Source organism: Elephantulus edwardii, unplaced genomic scaffold (genome assembly GCF_000299155.1).
Source record: "Elephantulus edwardii isolate Elephantulus edwardi_28Jun2011 unplaced genomic scaffold, EleEdw1.0 scaffold00151, whole genome shotgun sequence".
NCBI classification, from domain to species: domain Eukaryota; kingdom Metazoa; phylum Chordata; class Mammalia; order Macroscelidea; family Macroscelididae; genus Elephantulus; species Elephantulus edwardii.
This window is the reverse complement of record NW_006399901.1, coordinates 7,431,762-7,444,678: the sequence shown is the minus strand read 5'-3', so window position 1 is coordinate 7,444,678 and position 12,917 is coordinate 7,431,762. Positions and strand designations below refer to the sequence as shown.

General features: G+C 54.2%; 2 protein-coding genes across 2 annotated transcripts in view; one reads left to right on the top strand and one right to left on the bottom strand.

The window, feature by feature from the left end:
* ITFG3 (integrin alpha FG-GAP repeat containing 3) overlaps nucleotides 1-5,964 on the top strand; it is a 14,712-nt gene extending 8,748 nt beyond the window's left edge. Inside the window, exons 2-11 of the mRNA XM_006894862.1 lie at nucleotides 1,953-2,069; nucleotides 2,369-2,560; nucleotides 3,166-3,296; nucleotides 3,793-3,925; nucleotides 4,122-4,251; nucleotides 4,484-4,624; nucleotides 4,806-4,881; nucleotides 4,981-5,136; nucleotides 5,508-5,610; nucleotides 5,753-5,964. Of these exons, the coding sequence (XP_006894924.1) occupies nucleotides 1,953-2,069; nucleotides 2,369-2,560; nucleotides 3,166-3,296; nucleotides 3,793-3,925; nucleotides 4,122-4,251; nucleotides 4,484-4,624; nucleotides 4,806-4,881; nucleotides 4,981-5,136; nucleotides 5,508-5,610; nucleotides 5,753-5,964 (1,391 nt within the window). The remainder of the gene's footprint in view (nucleotides 1-1,952; nucleotides 2,070-2,368; nucleotides 2,561-3,165; nucleotides 3,297-3,792; nucleotides 3,926-4,121; nucleotides 4,252-4,483; nucleotides 4,625-4,805; nucleotides 4,882-4,980; nucleotides 5,137-5,507; nucleotides 5,611-5,752) is intronic.
* A 2,838-nt stretch (nucleotides 5,965-8,802) lies between these two features.
* RGS11 (regulator of G-protein signaling 11) overlaps nucleotides 8,803-12,917 on the bottom strand; it is a 6,199-nt gene continuing 2,084 nt past the window's right edge. The window contains exons 8-17 of the mRNA XM_006894908.1: nucleotides 12,728-12,809; nucleotides 11,847-11,915; nucleotides 10,880-10,903; nucleotides 10,739-10,800; nucleotides 10,483-10,596; nucleotides 10,286-10,401; nucleotides 10,062-10,149; nucleotides 9,649-9,787; nucleotides 8,989-9,071; nucleotides 8,803-8,914 (exon numbers count right to left, since the gene is read on the bottom strand). Coding sequence (XP_006894970.1) covers nucleotides 8,803-8,914; nucleotides 8,989-9,071; nucleotides 9,649-9,787; nucleotides 10,062-10,149; nucleotides 10,286-10,401; nucleotides 10,483-10,596; nucleotides 10,739-10,800; nucleotides 10,880-10,903; nucleotides 11,847-11,915; nucleotides 12,728-12,809 — 889 coding nt within the window. The remainder of the gene's footprint in view (nucleotides 8,915-8,988; nucleotides 9,072-9,648; nucleotides 9,788-10,061; nucleotides 10,150-10,285; nucleotides 10,402-10,482; nucleotides 10,597-10,738; nucleotides 10,801-10,879; nucleotides 10,904-11,846; nucleotides 11,916-12,727; nucleotides 12,810-12,917) is intronic.

Sequence of the window (12,917 nt, the reverse complement as noted above, 5' to 3'; positions counted from 1 at the left end):
GAGACTGAGAAGGATGGGTTCAATAATGTATAGTGCATTGAAACAGATGAGGGCGAAAACTCTTTAAAAGGGATATGTCATTAGGTATTTTTGTCATGACGGGAGTCTAGAGCTAAGGCTACATGGTGGAGTGGACCTGGGGGAGGGTTTGTAAAACAATGGAAGAGGGAAGTGTACTAGGGGGGAGGGTTGGGAGGGGAGAAAAGTGCAACAGTGAATGAATGGAAATAAAAAACAAAAAAGGAATACTATGGGGGGGAAGAATGCCATGCATGAATGTATTCATATCTTTTTTTCTGTATTGAATATAACAGAGAAATAATATAAATAAGTGAGCTCTGGTGGCCTAGTGGCAAGAAGCTGCACTGCAATCTTCTCCTGCACCAGTTGGATCCAATTTGACAGTACACACACACAAAAATAATAAAATAAAATAATTTTTTTAAAAAAATAATGTAAATAATGTAAATAAAAATAGTATGACAAAAAAAAGAGAATGTTTCTCTCTATATGTCAGCTTCTCCTTTGTTGTTGTTGTTGTTGTTGTTGTGATGTGCTGTCAACATGTCCAAAGTATGTTAGACAGAGCCCCAGAATCCTTGCCTCCAAGGAGCAGCCCGGTTTAACCCTCTCCAGAATGAATCTGTTTGTTTTCCTAGCAGTCCATTGTACCCTCAATACTCTTCTCCAGCACCACAGCTCAAAGGCATCAATTCTCTTTCTATCCTCCTTAGTCACTCTCCAACTCACTGATGCATAACAAGTGATAGCAAAGACCATAGCCTGTATCAGACACACCTTAGTCTCCGGAGAGACACCATTGCTCTTCAGTACTTTGGAGAGGTCCCTAACAGCAGACTTTCCCATGGTGATATGTCTTTTAATTTTCTGGCTACTGGTGCCAAGAGTGTTGACTGTGGAGCCAAGCAAACTAAAGCTGTGAATAATCTCATTGATAATAATGGGTGACTGGAATGCAAAAGTTGGGAACAGAGAAGATTCAGTAGTTGGACAACATGGACTCATGGACTCGGTGAAAGAAATGGAGCTGGAGAGAGAATGATTGAATTTTGCACAATCAATGACTTCTTCATTGCAAATACATTTTTTAAGAGACATAAACGCAGGCTATATACATGGATATCACCTGATGGTATGCATAGGAATCAGATCGATTACATCCGCAGAAAGAACCGCTGGAGAAGCTCAATATCAGCTATGAAAACTAGGCCAGGAGCTGATTGTGGAACAGACCACCAACTACTCACATGGAAGTTCAAGCTGAAGCTGAGGAAAATTAAACCAAATCCACAGGAACTTCTCCTTACCTTTCTGTAATATTGGACTCTATAGTATTTTTTCTTTTGTAACTGACCTCTTTCACTCAGCACATGTCCTGCACATTCATCCTTGTGTGGTGTTTCTTGAATGCTTCCTTGTCTTTAGTGTTGCACAGCACTCTTGTGCATGTATAGTTTTTTAATTCATTCATCCATGGATGGCACTTGTGTAGTCTCATCTCTTTGCTGTTGTAAAAGTGCTGCAGCAAGCATGGGTGTGCGGGAGATGGTGGGTCTCACCAGAACCAGCAGTTCCTGTCTCTCATGTTTGCCTCTGTCTGCTGCTTGTCCCTGCTGTTTGGTTTTTAATTACTGCATATTACTCTTTGCTTGGATGAGTGAAAGGAGCCCTTGGCAGGTAGGGGGCATGGACCCTGAAGAACAAGGGATTCATGACCAAACAGAGGTGTGTATGTTAGTAACCCTTAGGGCCCTTTCACCAGAGGGAAGTTAATACCTGAAGCCATCGTCAGTCACTGCTTGGTTTGGGGAAAGATCTCCCAGGTGGCCAGAGCCCTTAGACCAGAACGGAGCACCTCTTCAGGGGCCACAGGCAGCTGACGTTGGCCCTGACAGTGGCCCCACAATGCAGTCTGTGGTTTTCTTTTCCAGCTGCCTACAACTTTCTGGCAACGGAAGACATAAATGGGGACAGGATCCAGGATGTGCTCTTTCTTTACAAAAATGCCAACAGCAGCAGCCATCCCAACCGGTCCTGCATCGAGGAAGGTAACTGAGTCTTCACCCAGAAAGGATGCTCTCCAGGGGTGCCCCTGTGGGCCCCCTGTCACTCCTGTGGTGTCTGGGGAGTTGGCAGTGGAACTAGAGGAGACCACCTACCTTCTTTCTGGACAGCTGTGTCAGCCATAAGGTAGCTCAGCACATTGCCCTCCTGATGACCACTGCAAGAACCCCCCAGGCAAGAAAGAGTCTGAGCACCAGGCCGGGGAGGAGATAAGAGTAGGGGCTGCAGACACAGTGTTCCCCCAAGCAGTGGATGACCTCTGGCTGTACCGTGTCTCCCACAGGCTTCTCTGTTCCCTGCGCCTTCTTTGCTGCAGTGTCCGGAGCAAATGGCAGCCTTCTGTGGGAGAGGCCTGTGGCACAGAACGTGACACTGGTGCAATGCACCAGCCCTCAGCCAAGGGGTAGTGAGGTGGTGCCAGTCTGTGCCATCGTGGATGGGCCCACCTCTGTGGTGGCAGTAGACCTCTTCACAGGTAGGCCACCAGGTGGGCAGCACTCACATGGAACAAACAGGAAGAAGGGGCTTTGTCTGGTCAGCCCCTCAAGAGATCTTGTGGAACTCTCTGTCTTGGCTCTAAATGTAGAAGGTATCAGCATGTCTCTTGTGATGTAGTTTTCAGCAGGTAGAGACCAATGAAGAGTGCCTAGGAACATTTTAGAAAGGAAGACTTGCTTCACAGGCAGGGATTGGACCAGGCCACTTCTGTCTGCCGGGGCCCTCCTTTGCCCCTTCTCTTTGGGGTCAAAGTATACAGTAGAATGGGTTCCCAAGAAGTGGTGAAGGTAGTCCCTTTTCCGTCAGGTAAGCAGTGGCATCTACTCTGGCCCCAGGATGCTCCAACTTCACACTTGTCTCTCAGGAGCCCCTGAGCAGAGAAGAGAGAGAACACTGCAGTTCTCACCTATGCTTATGTCATGGTGGCTTAGGTCATGTTTTTGTTCCTTGGATCAGAGGTATCTTAGCCTCGTGGGTGCAGTGAACCAGCCTGTATTCTTTGCAGCTTCTTGGAACCAGCACGGCTGGTTTGGAGTGACTGCATGTTTGGAGTCAATACTCACTGGTTGTGTATGTGTTTAGGGGAGACCCTGTGGAACCATCCAGGCAGCCTTGAAGGGAATTCATCTATCTTGAGCCTCTTGCTTGGGGTGCCAGATGTCGATGGTGATGGACTCCCTGACCTGCTGGTCCTTACCAAAGAGAAAGAGGAGGTAAAAACAGTCCATGCCTTCCAGTGCTCACTGGGCCTGAGCCCTCCAGTGCACTCTGGGCCCGAGACCTCCAGTGCTCGCTGGACCCGAGACCTCCAGTGCACGCTGAGCCCAAACTCTCCAGGACATTTTGAGCTCAAGTCCTCTAGTACATGCTAAGCCTGGGCCCTCCAGTGCACGCTGAGCCCAAACTCTCCAGGACATGCTCAACTCGAGCCCTCCAGTGCATGCCAAGCATGGGCCCTCTGGTGACACAGAGTCCTCCAGTACATAGCCCCCCATGGCCTGTGCTCTCCAGTTCACATGGCCTGTGCTCTCTCTGCACCCAGAAAACTGAGGAGAGCATGTCTTCCAAGCAGGCTACCAAGACGGGCTTACAATCTCCCAGGCAGGAAGACCAGGGCCTACATTCAGTACTATGGTACCAACCAGGGGCTTCCTCTCTGTCAGGGAGTAGTCAGGTGGATATCTGACCCTGAGGCCTCTTTTGTGCCAGGTGAACAGCTACGTCTACTCAAGCAGCACTGGGAGCCAGGTCGGTGGCAAAGGCAGCCTTGGCTCAAACACAGAGGGCAACTGGCTCTTGCATGTCACCAAGACGGGTGCCTATTACCTCCTCTTCTCCTGCGGTGGGTGCCACCTCTTCCCTCATGTGCAGGAGGGCAGTGGGGCAGGGGGCTCTGGGACCCACAAGCCATGAGCATCAAGAGTTGGCTTAGTGCCTGGTCACCAGAGCAGAGTGGTCTGCAGCCTTGGGGAAGTGCTTTGTGCCTGGAAGCTAGACATTGGCCCAGGGCAGTGACACTCACTCTGTGTGCCAAGCAGGACACTCCCTTTGCAGCCGGTCCATGAAGGATCTGCTGGAAGAAATGACAGGAAAGGAGATTCCCCTCAAGAGGGACCCACTCTGGGAACAGGCCATCAACTCCACCACCCACAGGGTGTCCTCACCTAGGTGGGTCCTAATGCCCAGGGGGGATGGAGCGGGCTCAGGGTCCCAGAGATAGGGGACTCTGTCACTCGGGACTCCTCTCATAGCACAAGACCCCAAAACGTAGGCAGTAAAAGAAGAAAATGAGGGGAAATGTGCCCAGTGTGGTCTTCATGTTCTGAAGAAACATGGGGTGTGCAGATGGGCCAGGGGGCTTCAGCCACAACTACAAGACCTGTGCCCACCACCCCAGTAGCTCTGGAGTCATCCGCCACCAGCTGCATGTTCCCGGGAAAGCTGGCAAGGACCTGCTCCTGGTGGGCACTGAGGCCTGTGTGCTGCTAGATGGGCAAAATCTGGCACCTAAGTGGACCCTCGGTGATGCTCAGGTCTTCAGGTGAGCGTGGGGCCCTCAGGTTGCCAGCATTTGTCACACCATGGTGAACAGCCCATCCCTGCTGATGAGGTGTCACCTCAGGTAAATGATCCCACCTCTGGGGTCCAGGTGCAGCCCCAGGAAGAAGGTGGGCTGAGGGTGTCTGTCCTAGAATTCCATCTTTTCCCTGCTCCCCCTCTAGAAAGCCTGTTCTTGGTCACTATAAACCGGACACCTTGGCAGTGGTCATTGAGAATGGAACCGACGCTGACAGACAGGTGGGCTGGAGGTGCCAGGTCCCTAGAAGCTGCTGCTGAGCCGGGAGGGGCCTGGGTGAGGCAGACCCTGCCCAGTGCCCACAGCTGCCCTCTCCCCAGGTACTGCTCCTGGACCTCAGCACTGGGGCCATCCTGTGGCGGCAACCCCTCCCAGGCCTCTCCGGGACCCCCCAAGCTGCCAGCCTGTTGACCGCAGATCACCGTTCTGCCTTCTTCTTCTGGGGTCTCCCTGAAGGAGTTTGGGCAAACCAGACAGTAAGGAGAGGGACACAACGTCTGGGCCAGCCCATGCTAAGAGCGAAAGTGAGAGACTATTCTGCCCTGAGACTGACTGGGGACAGTGTCTGTGGATAGAAGAAGCCACGAGGGTGAGGCCAAGACATCTGAGGTCAGAGCCAGGAACCAGATGGGGATGCAGGATTCCAGGAGTGACAGACAAGAAGCTTGGGATCCTGTCAACAAAAATGACAGGGAACAGCCTGAGGGGCTGGAGGAGGGAGACAAGTGGAAGTATATGTGTAGAGGGACCTGGTGGGCACCTCAATGGATCAGCAGTCCTAGGTTGTCTCCTGGCATATGGTATGATTCAGGTGGTCAACTGAGAGATGGTTGTCTCCTCACTTCAGGAGACCAGGGACACCCTACACAGCCTCTACATGTTCCACCCCACCCTGCCTAATGTCCTTCTGGAACTGACCAACGTTTCCAGCAACATTGTCGCCTTTGAGGGTGAGTATACCTCGAGGGGTCCAGGGACAGAGGTAGAGATGTCCTCAGGGCCTACGGTCAGGGCAGGGTCCTCATGGGATCCTGGAGCAGGGTTCAGGGGCCCAGGGCCCAGCGGCAGCCCTGACAGTTGTACCTCCTGCAGCTGTCCTCTTTGAACCAAGCCGCCACGCTGCCTACGTCGTGCTGACTGGACTGCAGAACCTGGCCACACCTGGCCCGGTCTCGCTGACCAAGCACAAGATTCGAGACTGCATCCCAGACAGCAGGGTTTTACACCTTGGCCAGGACCGGGACAGTAGTGACCAGGTCATCAGGGACCACTTCTCTCGGCTGCGGTACCGGAGCGAGGCGTGACACTGTCACCAGAAGTCAACAGGGTCAGCCTCGCCACTGCAGACCAGCAACCCTCCCAGCTGTCTCGGTGCTGCCCAGGGCCACCACCCTGCTGTCCCCACTACCTGTGGCTGTGCCTGTTTGGGATGATAAGGGGCCAGTGTCCTGCTGTCCCTGCTACCTAGGTCTTGTCCTGTGTGATAAAGGGACACTTCCCCACTGTCCCAGTCATTTGGGACTCATCCAGTGTGACGAGGGGACACTGGCCCAGTGTTCCCTCTTCTCTCCTGGAAAGACCCTTACACAGTTTACTCTTGAGGCCTCAGAGAAAGGTCCTTGATGGTCCTTGATGCTTCTCTCCTGTGGAGCCCAGATGTCTCAGGGTGCCTGGCCATCCCCAGCGACCCTCAGAGGTGCCCCCTTCCCTTCTCTGCTCCACTTGGGGTTAGCTTGTAACAGCTTGGCCTTCTTCTTCCTCACCCCCCCATCTCCCTCACTCCCCATCTCCCTCGCTATAGTGCCTCTGTGTGGCCAATGACTGCACTGACAACAGCCCTTCTGACCCAGCCCACAGGGAAGTACTGGGGTCCCATCCACAAGGGGCCCCTGCGGTGTGACCTATACCACTGTGCACTGCAGGTATGCCCTCCCTGTGCTCACTGCTAAAGCTGGGCTGCCTGCTGCTGGACTCAACTCTGTGCCTTGTGACCCAGCCAGGATGGCTGTCAAGCCCAGCCCCCTTGGACTTCCCAGGGCCGAGCCTCCGGACACCAAGCCTAGGAGGCAGTGAATAAATGTTGCACTGTCCTGTTTGGAAGCCCCCAGGCTGGACTAAGCTCTGTGTCCATCTTTCTATCTACCCCCAAAGCCCTTGGAGCAGTGGCCTGCAGGTTTCAGAGTTGGGTCAGGTGGGCAGTGGAGGAGGTGAGGGGCCCTTCACTCAGGGTTGTCATAGGCCCCACACAGTCAGCTGGGGTCAGAATGCAGTTGTGTCCTGCACCACAGCAAGCCAGCCCTGCCCCACCCCTTTCTGAAGGTCAGGCAGGGTCTATGAGTGACCTCCTAGGACCAGAAACAGAAAGTGATGAGGCTTTCCAAGCCCCCAAAAACGTCCATTAGGCCTTGAGACAGAAGTCTATTTCAGAGACTCACAAACCATAGTCCCCTGTCACTAGGATCTGGAGAGGGCGCTCTGGCACGGGAAACCCTTGTCCCTGAGAAACCCCTGCCAAGGTGTCTCCACACAACGTGACTTCATAGAGCAGAGCTCTAAGTGGAGACCACACGGGCAGGTAAGGCTTCTGGCTCCCATCAGCCAGCCATGCTGCTGGGAAGGGTCTGATTGCCCAGGGCCAGTCTCAAGTTCCCACTGCAAATGATGGGGCCAGGGACCTGGATCTAGAATGTGGCCTCTGGGTCTTTGATCCTCTTCTCCCCTGTAAATGCTGCCAGGTCCACTGACTCCAGACCCCACTACCCAGATCTCCCAAGACCGAGGAGCCCTGTCATACGGTGACCCTCTATAAACAGCACGACAGCCCCACTGTCCCAGCACCTGCCCAGAGTCCCGTAGCCACCAACACACAGGACCCTGCCACACATACCCCAACACGGCTCCCCAATGACCCAGCTGTGAAAGTCCACAGCCAGGCTTCATCGGTCAAACATCCTACTCGACAGACCTTCACCTGTCCCTGCATCTTCACACGGGTGCGCATACACACACGGAGCTCTGGTGGCCTAGTGGTAAGAAGCTATGCTGCAGTCTTTTTTTTTAATTTTATTAATTTTTGTGCATGTACTGTCAAATCAGATCTGACTGGTACAGGAGTAGATTGCCCCTCCTTCTCCAGCAGAGCATCTGGTGGATTCAAACCATGTACCTCTGGGATTGCAGTGCAGCTTCTTGCCACTAGGCCACCAGAGCTCCCTTATGCTGCAGTCTTAAAGGACCGTAGTTCAAATCCACTAGTGGTTCTGTGAGAGAATGATGAGCACTCTCTTGTGCAATTTACTACCTTTGAAAATCTGCTGGAAGGTCAGCTCTGACTGGGTTCCAACTTGACGGCACACAACAATAACAAACCAGCCCTTTAGGGGAGTGCGCTCATGCACACACATTTACACATATGCACATATGAATACACCTGCCCTTAACGTGTGTTCTCACATGTCCCCACACCTGCCCTCATCTCACACACATACACAAGGATATACAGCCAGCTGGTGCTCAGCCAGGTATTTATTTCTGGAGGAGAGAGGAGGTTGAAGCTGCTTCGAGGGACACCAGGCTAAACCTATAGCCTGGGCCTTCCCCTCTGGAGCTTGTCTAGGGAAGGGGCTGAGGCACCACCAGCCAGAGGCTGGCCCACCCTGCAAACTCTGAGCCAGAGGCTTGTTGGCATCCAGGGGCTTAGCCACCTGCTGGACACAGCCTGGAGCAGGGGCAGGGAGTGGGTCCAGTGACCATAGAAATGGCCCAAGATAACTGTTGGCAGGAAGGGAACTGTGTGCAGGTAGGAAATTCTGGGTTCCCCACTTAGTGGTAGGCATCACCTGCTGGAGACCACTTGTTTGCCTGGCCAACCCAAATCCCCACTGCTTCAGCCATCCTGGGGCTGTGAACACCAGCACCAAGGTCCTGCCTGTCCCCCTCAGTGCTGAGCAGACACAGGTCCTGGTGCTGGTCTGCCCACCTGGACCATCATCACACACAGGCCTGCAGCCTCTTGCTGGGAAGCAGAGGGTGAGCAAGGCCCTCCAGGAGGTGAGGCCTCACCAGAGGCGGCAGCCTGAGGACAGAGGGCTGGTTCTGGGTGGCTGAGAACTAAAGGCTATTAGGTGAGGATGCTGGCCCACCTAGACCTCCCTGTCCCCACCCCCGGGAACAGCCATTCCAGGCTCCCCCGAGGGGGGAAGGAGGGCAGGACTGGGGCTGGAACGACGCTGCTTCCGCATAAATGGGAACACCCTGTGGGTGGATAAGAAGATGTGAGTGTCTGGAAGGGGCAGGTGGACATGAGGACAGGCCCAGCCAGCACTCACCGTCTCCTGGTCTCTGGTGGAATTACAGCTTCGGCCAGCAGGCTCTTGTACATGTCAGACTTCAGGAAACGTGGGTAGGAGTCCTGCAAAAGATGGACCCTCAGCCAGCTTCCCGCAGAAGTGGTGGGCGTACGCTACATATTGCCCCCAGGAGCACCCAAACTTCAAATCAGACAGGGTGGATAGGAGAGAAGCCCCAGAGGACAGGAGACCTTGCCCAGAGGACAGGACCTGGGAGCTAAAAAACAAGGCAGAGGGAAAGGGTGGAGGACAGAACAGTGGCGAGGAATCTTTGTATATTGTGGCTTGGGTTTGGGTTGTGTTTTTTTTTTTTAATGTCCACTTTAAATTGTTCAGTTCAATGAGGGGCAAGAACAACAGGACAGTACCAGATTGACTTGAATGTACCTCAATTAGATTTGACATAAAACGTGCCAAATTTCTAATTCTAAAAATAAACAAAACCCAAAACTCCCTGTTGTCGAATCATCACAACGCTGTAGAACAGAGTAGAACTGCCCCACAGGGTTGCCAAGGCTGCGCTCTCTTGACGAGACTGCCCCTCCTTCTCCCAAGAGCAGCAGGTGGATTTGAACAGCTGACCTTTTGGTTTGCAGCTTAATGTATGTTACTTGCTGAGCCACCGGGGGTCTGGCCCACCTTCTTCATGAGCATGTAGATGTGCAGCTGGGCATCATCGAGCACATATCGGTGTGGCTGCCGCAGCCCCACCAAAGTCCGCTCCATTGTCCGGCTGTCAATGTTGACCCAACGGGCTGCACCAGGTGCCAGGAACTGCCTGGGAGAACGTTTCTGTTGTGTCCTACCAAGCATCCTCTCCAAGAAGGGCCCCAGACCAGGCTATGCTCCCAGGCAGCACCTCACACATCCCCTCCAGGTAGCATCCTCTAGCAGTGCCCCAAAGCACCCCCTCCAGGCAGGGGCCCCCAGGCAGTGCCCACAGGCACCCCCCCTACAAACAGTCCTAGGCAACAACGCTAGGCAGTGCTCTCCAAAACTGTACTTCTCCCTCACAATGCCCTCCAGGTGGTACCCCGCTCCACGGCACTTACTGGTACACATTGTCCACCAGGGTGGGGATACCAGCCTGGGCTCCATAGCGCAGCTCCTCACATGCCTCCCAGAAGCTGAGGTTCTCAGCTAGAGGGTTCAGGGTGAGTCAAGGGCTTTGAGAGTTCAAAATGGACTGGAGGCATCACAGGGTCAGGGTGGACAGGGGCTCACATCTAGCTAGAGGGGCAATGAGAGGGGGTGGGGCATAAGTTGGGCTTCTCACCACTGAACTCCTTCCCCAGAAAATCCAGGAACTGCGCCCGCCCCATAGGGTCCCCCAGGAGCTCCGAGAATTCGAAGGCCCAGCGCTCCACTCGCAGCCTCGTAGGCACGGCCACCCTGGGGGGCAGTGTTAGGGATCACTGGCTGTCCCCTGGCTACAGAACACCCCATCTCCACTATGGAACAACCTCTGCTCACGTGGGTGCATTCATAGCCCAGTAAGTGGGGTCATCTGTGATCCAGGGGTTGCTGGGCAGACACCCTGACATGATGGGATCATGTGGCCGGTACTGGCTGCTGAACTTCAGGTACCTGCAGAGGCCAGAGCCAGAGGGGCTGAATAGGGGTCCAGAGCCTCAGGGATGGAGGAGTGGTCAAGGCCATAGGGGTTAGGGTTAGGCCCAGAAGGATGAAGCTTCTGCTAGGGTTAACTCAATGTTCATGTCCCACTCACGCCTCCAGGCAGATAGAGGATTTCACCCGGGTCCTGCTCAGAACCTTTCTGCAGAGCTCCACCTGGGGGACAATGAAAGACCTGTGAGGGTTGCCTGGGCTGGGAGCCCCCCACACCCCTCCTCCACCTCCTAGGACCTACCTCCTGCTTGTAGAAATCTGTGTTCTGGTCTGCAAGAGATGGAATAGGCTGAGTCAACTGAGTGAAGAGGTAGCTCCCACCCCGACCCCGAGGGGAGGGACCCCCCCCAAGGCAAGGCCCCCCCTCAAGGCAGCCCAGCCCTCACTTGGCCCCTGCTCAGGGAAGCTCCCCTTCTCACAGGGGTATGTATGACTTTCCAGGAGGCCTCTGCAGGGCCTCTAGTCTGCAGATTTCCAGAACATTCCAAGTAGTTCTCAAAGTTGCCTGAGTTTCCCCAAAGATGATTAATATTTCACGTTTTTAGATGCATTTTAAGAATCTTTGAAACCCCACAAATACGTGAAAAAGTTGTTAGCAAGACCCTGGCTTGCTAATTTATGACCCGTTTAACTCGATGGGGAGGACAGGGAAGGAAGGGCCATGGCCACAACCCTGAGGGCCCCAGATGGCTAAGCTGGAAAAGGAGGGGGTGGCAGGCCCCTGATCTCAGCTGGACCTCCCTGCTATCTCCCCACTTGAACTGGGTACACATTACTGGTTTCTCTGCCTGTCACTCCACAAATATGCTATTCTGATTAGAGTGGGTTTGTCTTGAAATTGTCTCAGCTGTCAGCCACACTCTTTCCCTCTGATTTCTGACCTGTACCCCCAACTCCCCGCTAAGCACCCCCAACAGTGCCCCCCATGGACACGACCTCCCTCCCCGGTGTCCACTGCACTTACTTGCACCGCGGGCAGCAGGGGGAGCAAGAAACAGAGTTAGGGGAGGCAGAAGGAAGGCAAGAAGAGGTGGGTGAGACAGGAGCCCACGTCAGGACAGGGGCAGCCATGTCACATGGACGAATAGCTGAGTGCATGGACCGAGGTGGGTGGACAGTCCCCCCATTCCCCAGAACCTTCAGCCACAGTCCCAGGCAGCACAGAGAGTGGGTAGGGGGCAAGAAGGGCATGTGTTTGGGCTGCTCACCATCTGCACTCGGCTGGCAGTGCCTGAACCCCGCTCTGGACCTTGCTCCAGTACACTGGGTACCCCAGGCTGTAGAGGGAAGGGTGCTAAGGCCCCGTCCTCTGAGACTTCACACCCAGACCAACCTTTGTCTTGGAGAAGTCAGGGGCAGTCTCTTCTGCACACCCCCTTGGTAACTTCACCCCTCCTCCACTTCTCTTACCACCCTCTGGGATCTGCCTCCCATAACACCTGCTCACACTTTGTGCCCCACACCAAGATGAGACCTTAGGCCCTCAATGTCCTTGTCTCCCCTGCCCTCGAATCATTTATCTGTCCACATGTCCTTCTGGTCTGTTCTTAACACGCTAATGCCGACTCCCGTCACCACTGCCCAGAGTGAAGCTCAGCCATCACCCTGCCCTCTCCACTGGTACCCCAGATAATGGAGTGCCTGGTCCAAGTCTTTTTGCTTGGGATCCGCATCCTCCAGCACTTGTCCAACCTGCCCCACTCTCGGGTAATTTTCTCAAGCCCTCTCCAACTTGATGAGGTGACCAACCCTTTCCATGGGTTTCCCCGACAATGGACGTTAGGATGATTCTGGCGACCCCAAAGCAGACCAGATAAAGGCTGGGCCACTTCTCCTCCAGGCTCTCTCATATAGCAGGGACCCTGAGTCACCAGGGCCACATTTGCCTGCTCAGGTTCTTGTGCCCACCCTCTTGCCTCAGGTCCCCAGGAGAAGCTTGTTTCTGGGTTCTCATGGTCCACCTCATCCCCACCAGCTCTAGAATTCTGGATTCGTTGGCTAGAATGTCCGAACCGGAGCCTCCCGTACAGAGACACTGAGGGGTGGCTGGTTCGTTCAGAGTCCCAAGTGGCACCAAAGAGGGACTCACAGGGGGCCTGTTCACCAGCCAGTATGTCTGCTCCTGGCAGGCGGTGACCAGCCTGTCCCCTTTCCGACGCCGCTTAACTGCCCTGAAAAGGGAAGCTAAGTGAGGGGACTGGTCCAGCACAAGCAGCACATGGTTGGCCTGTGGCTGGGCAGGCGCAGCCACTGCTTGGCTGTAAGTCTGAGTGACTGGT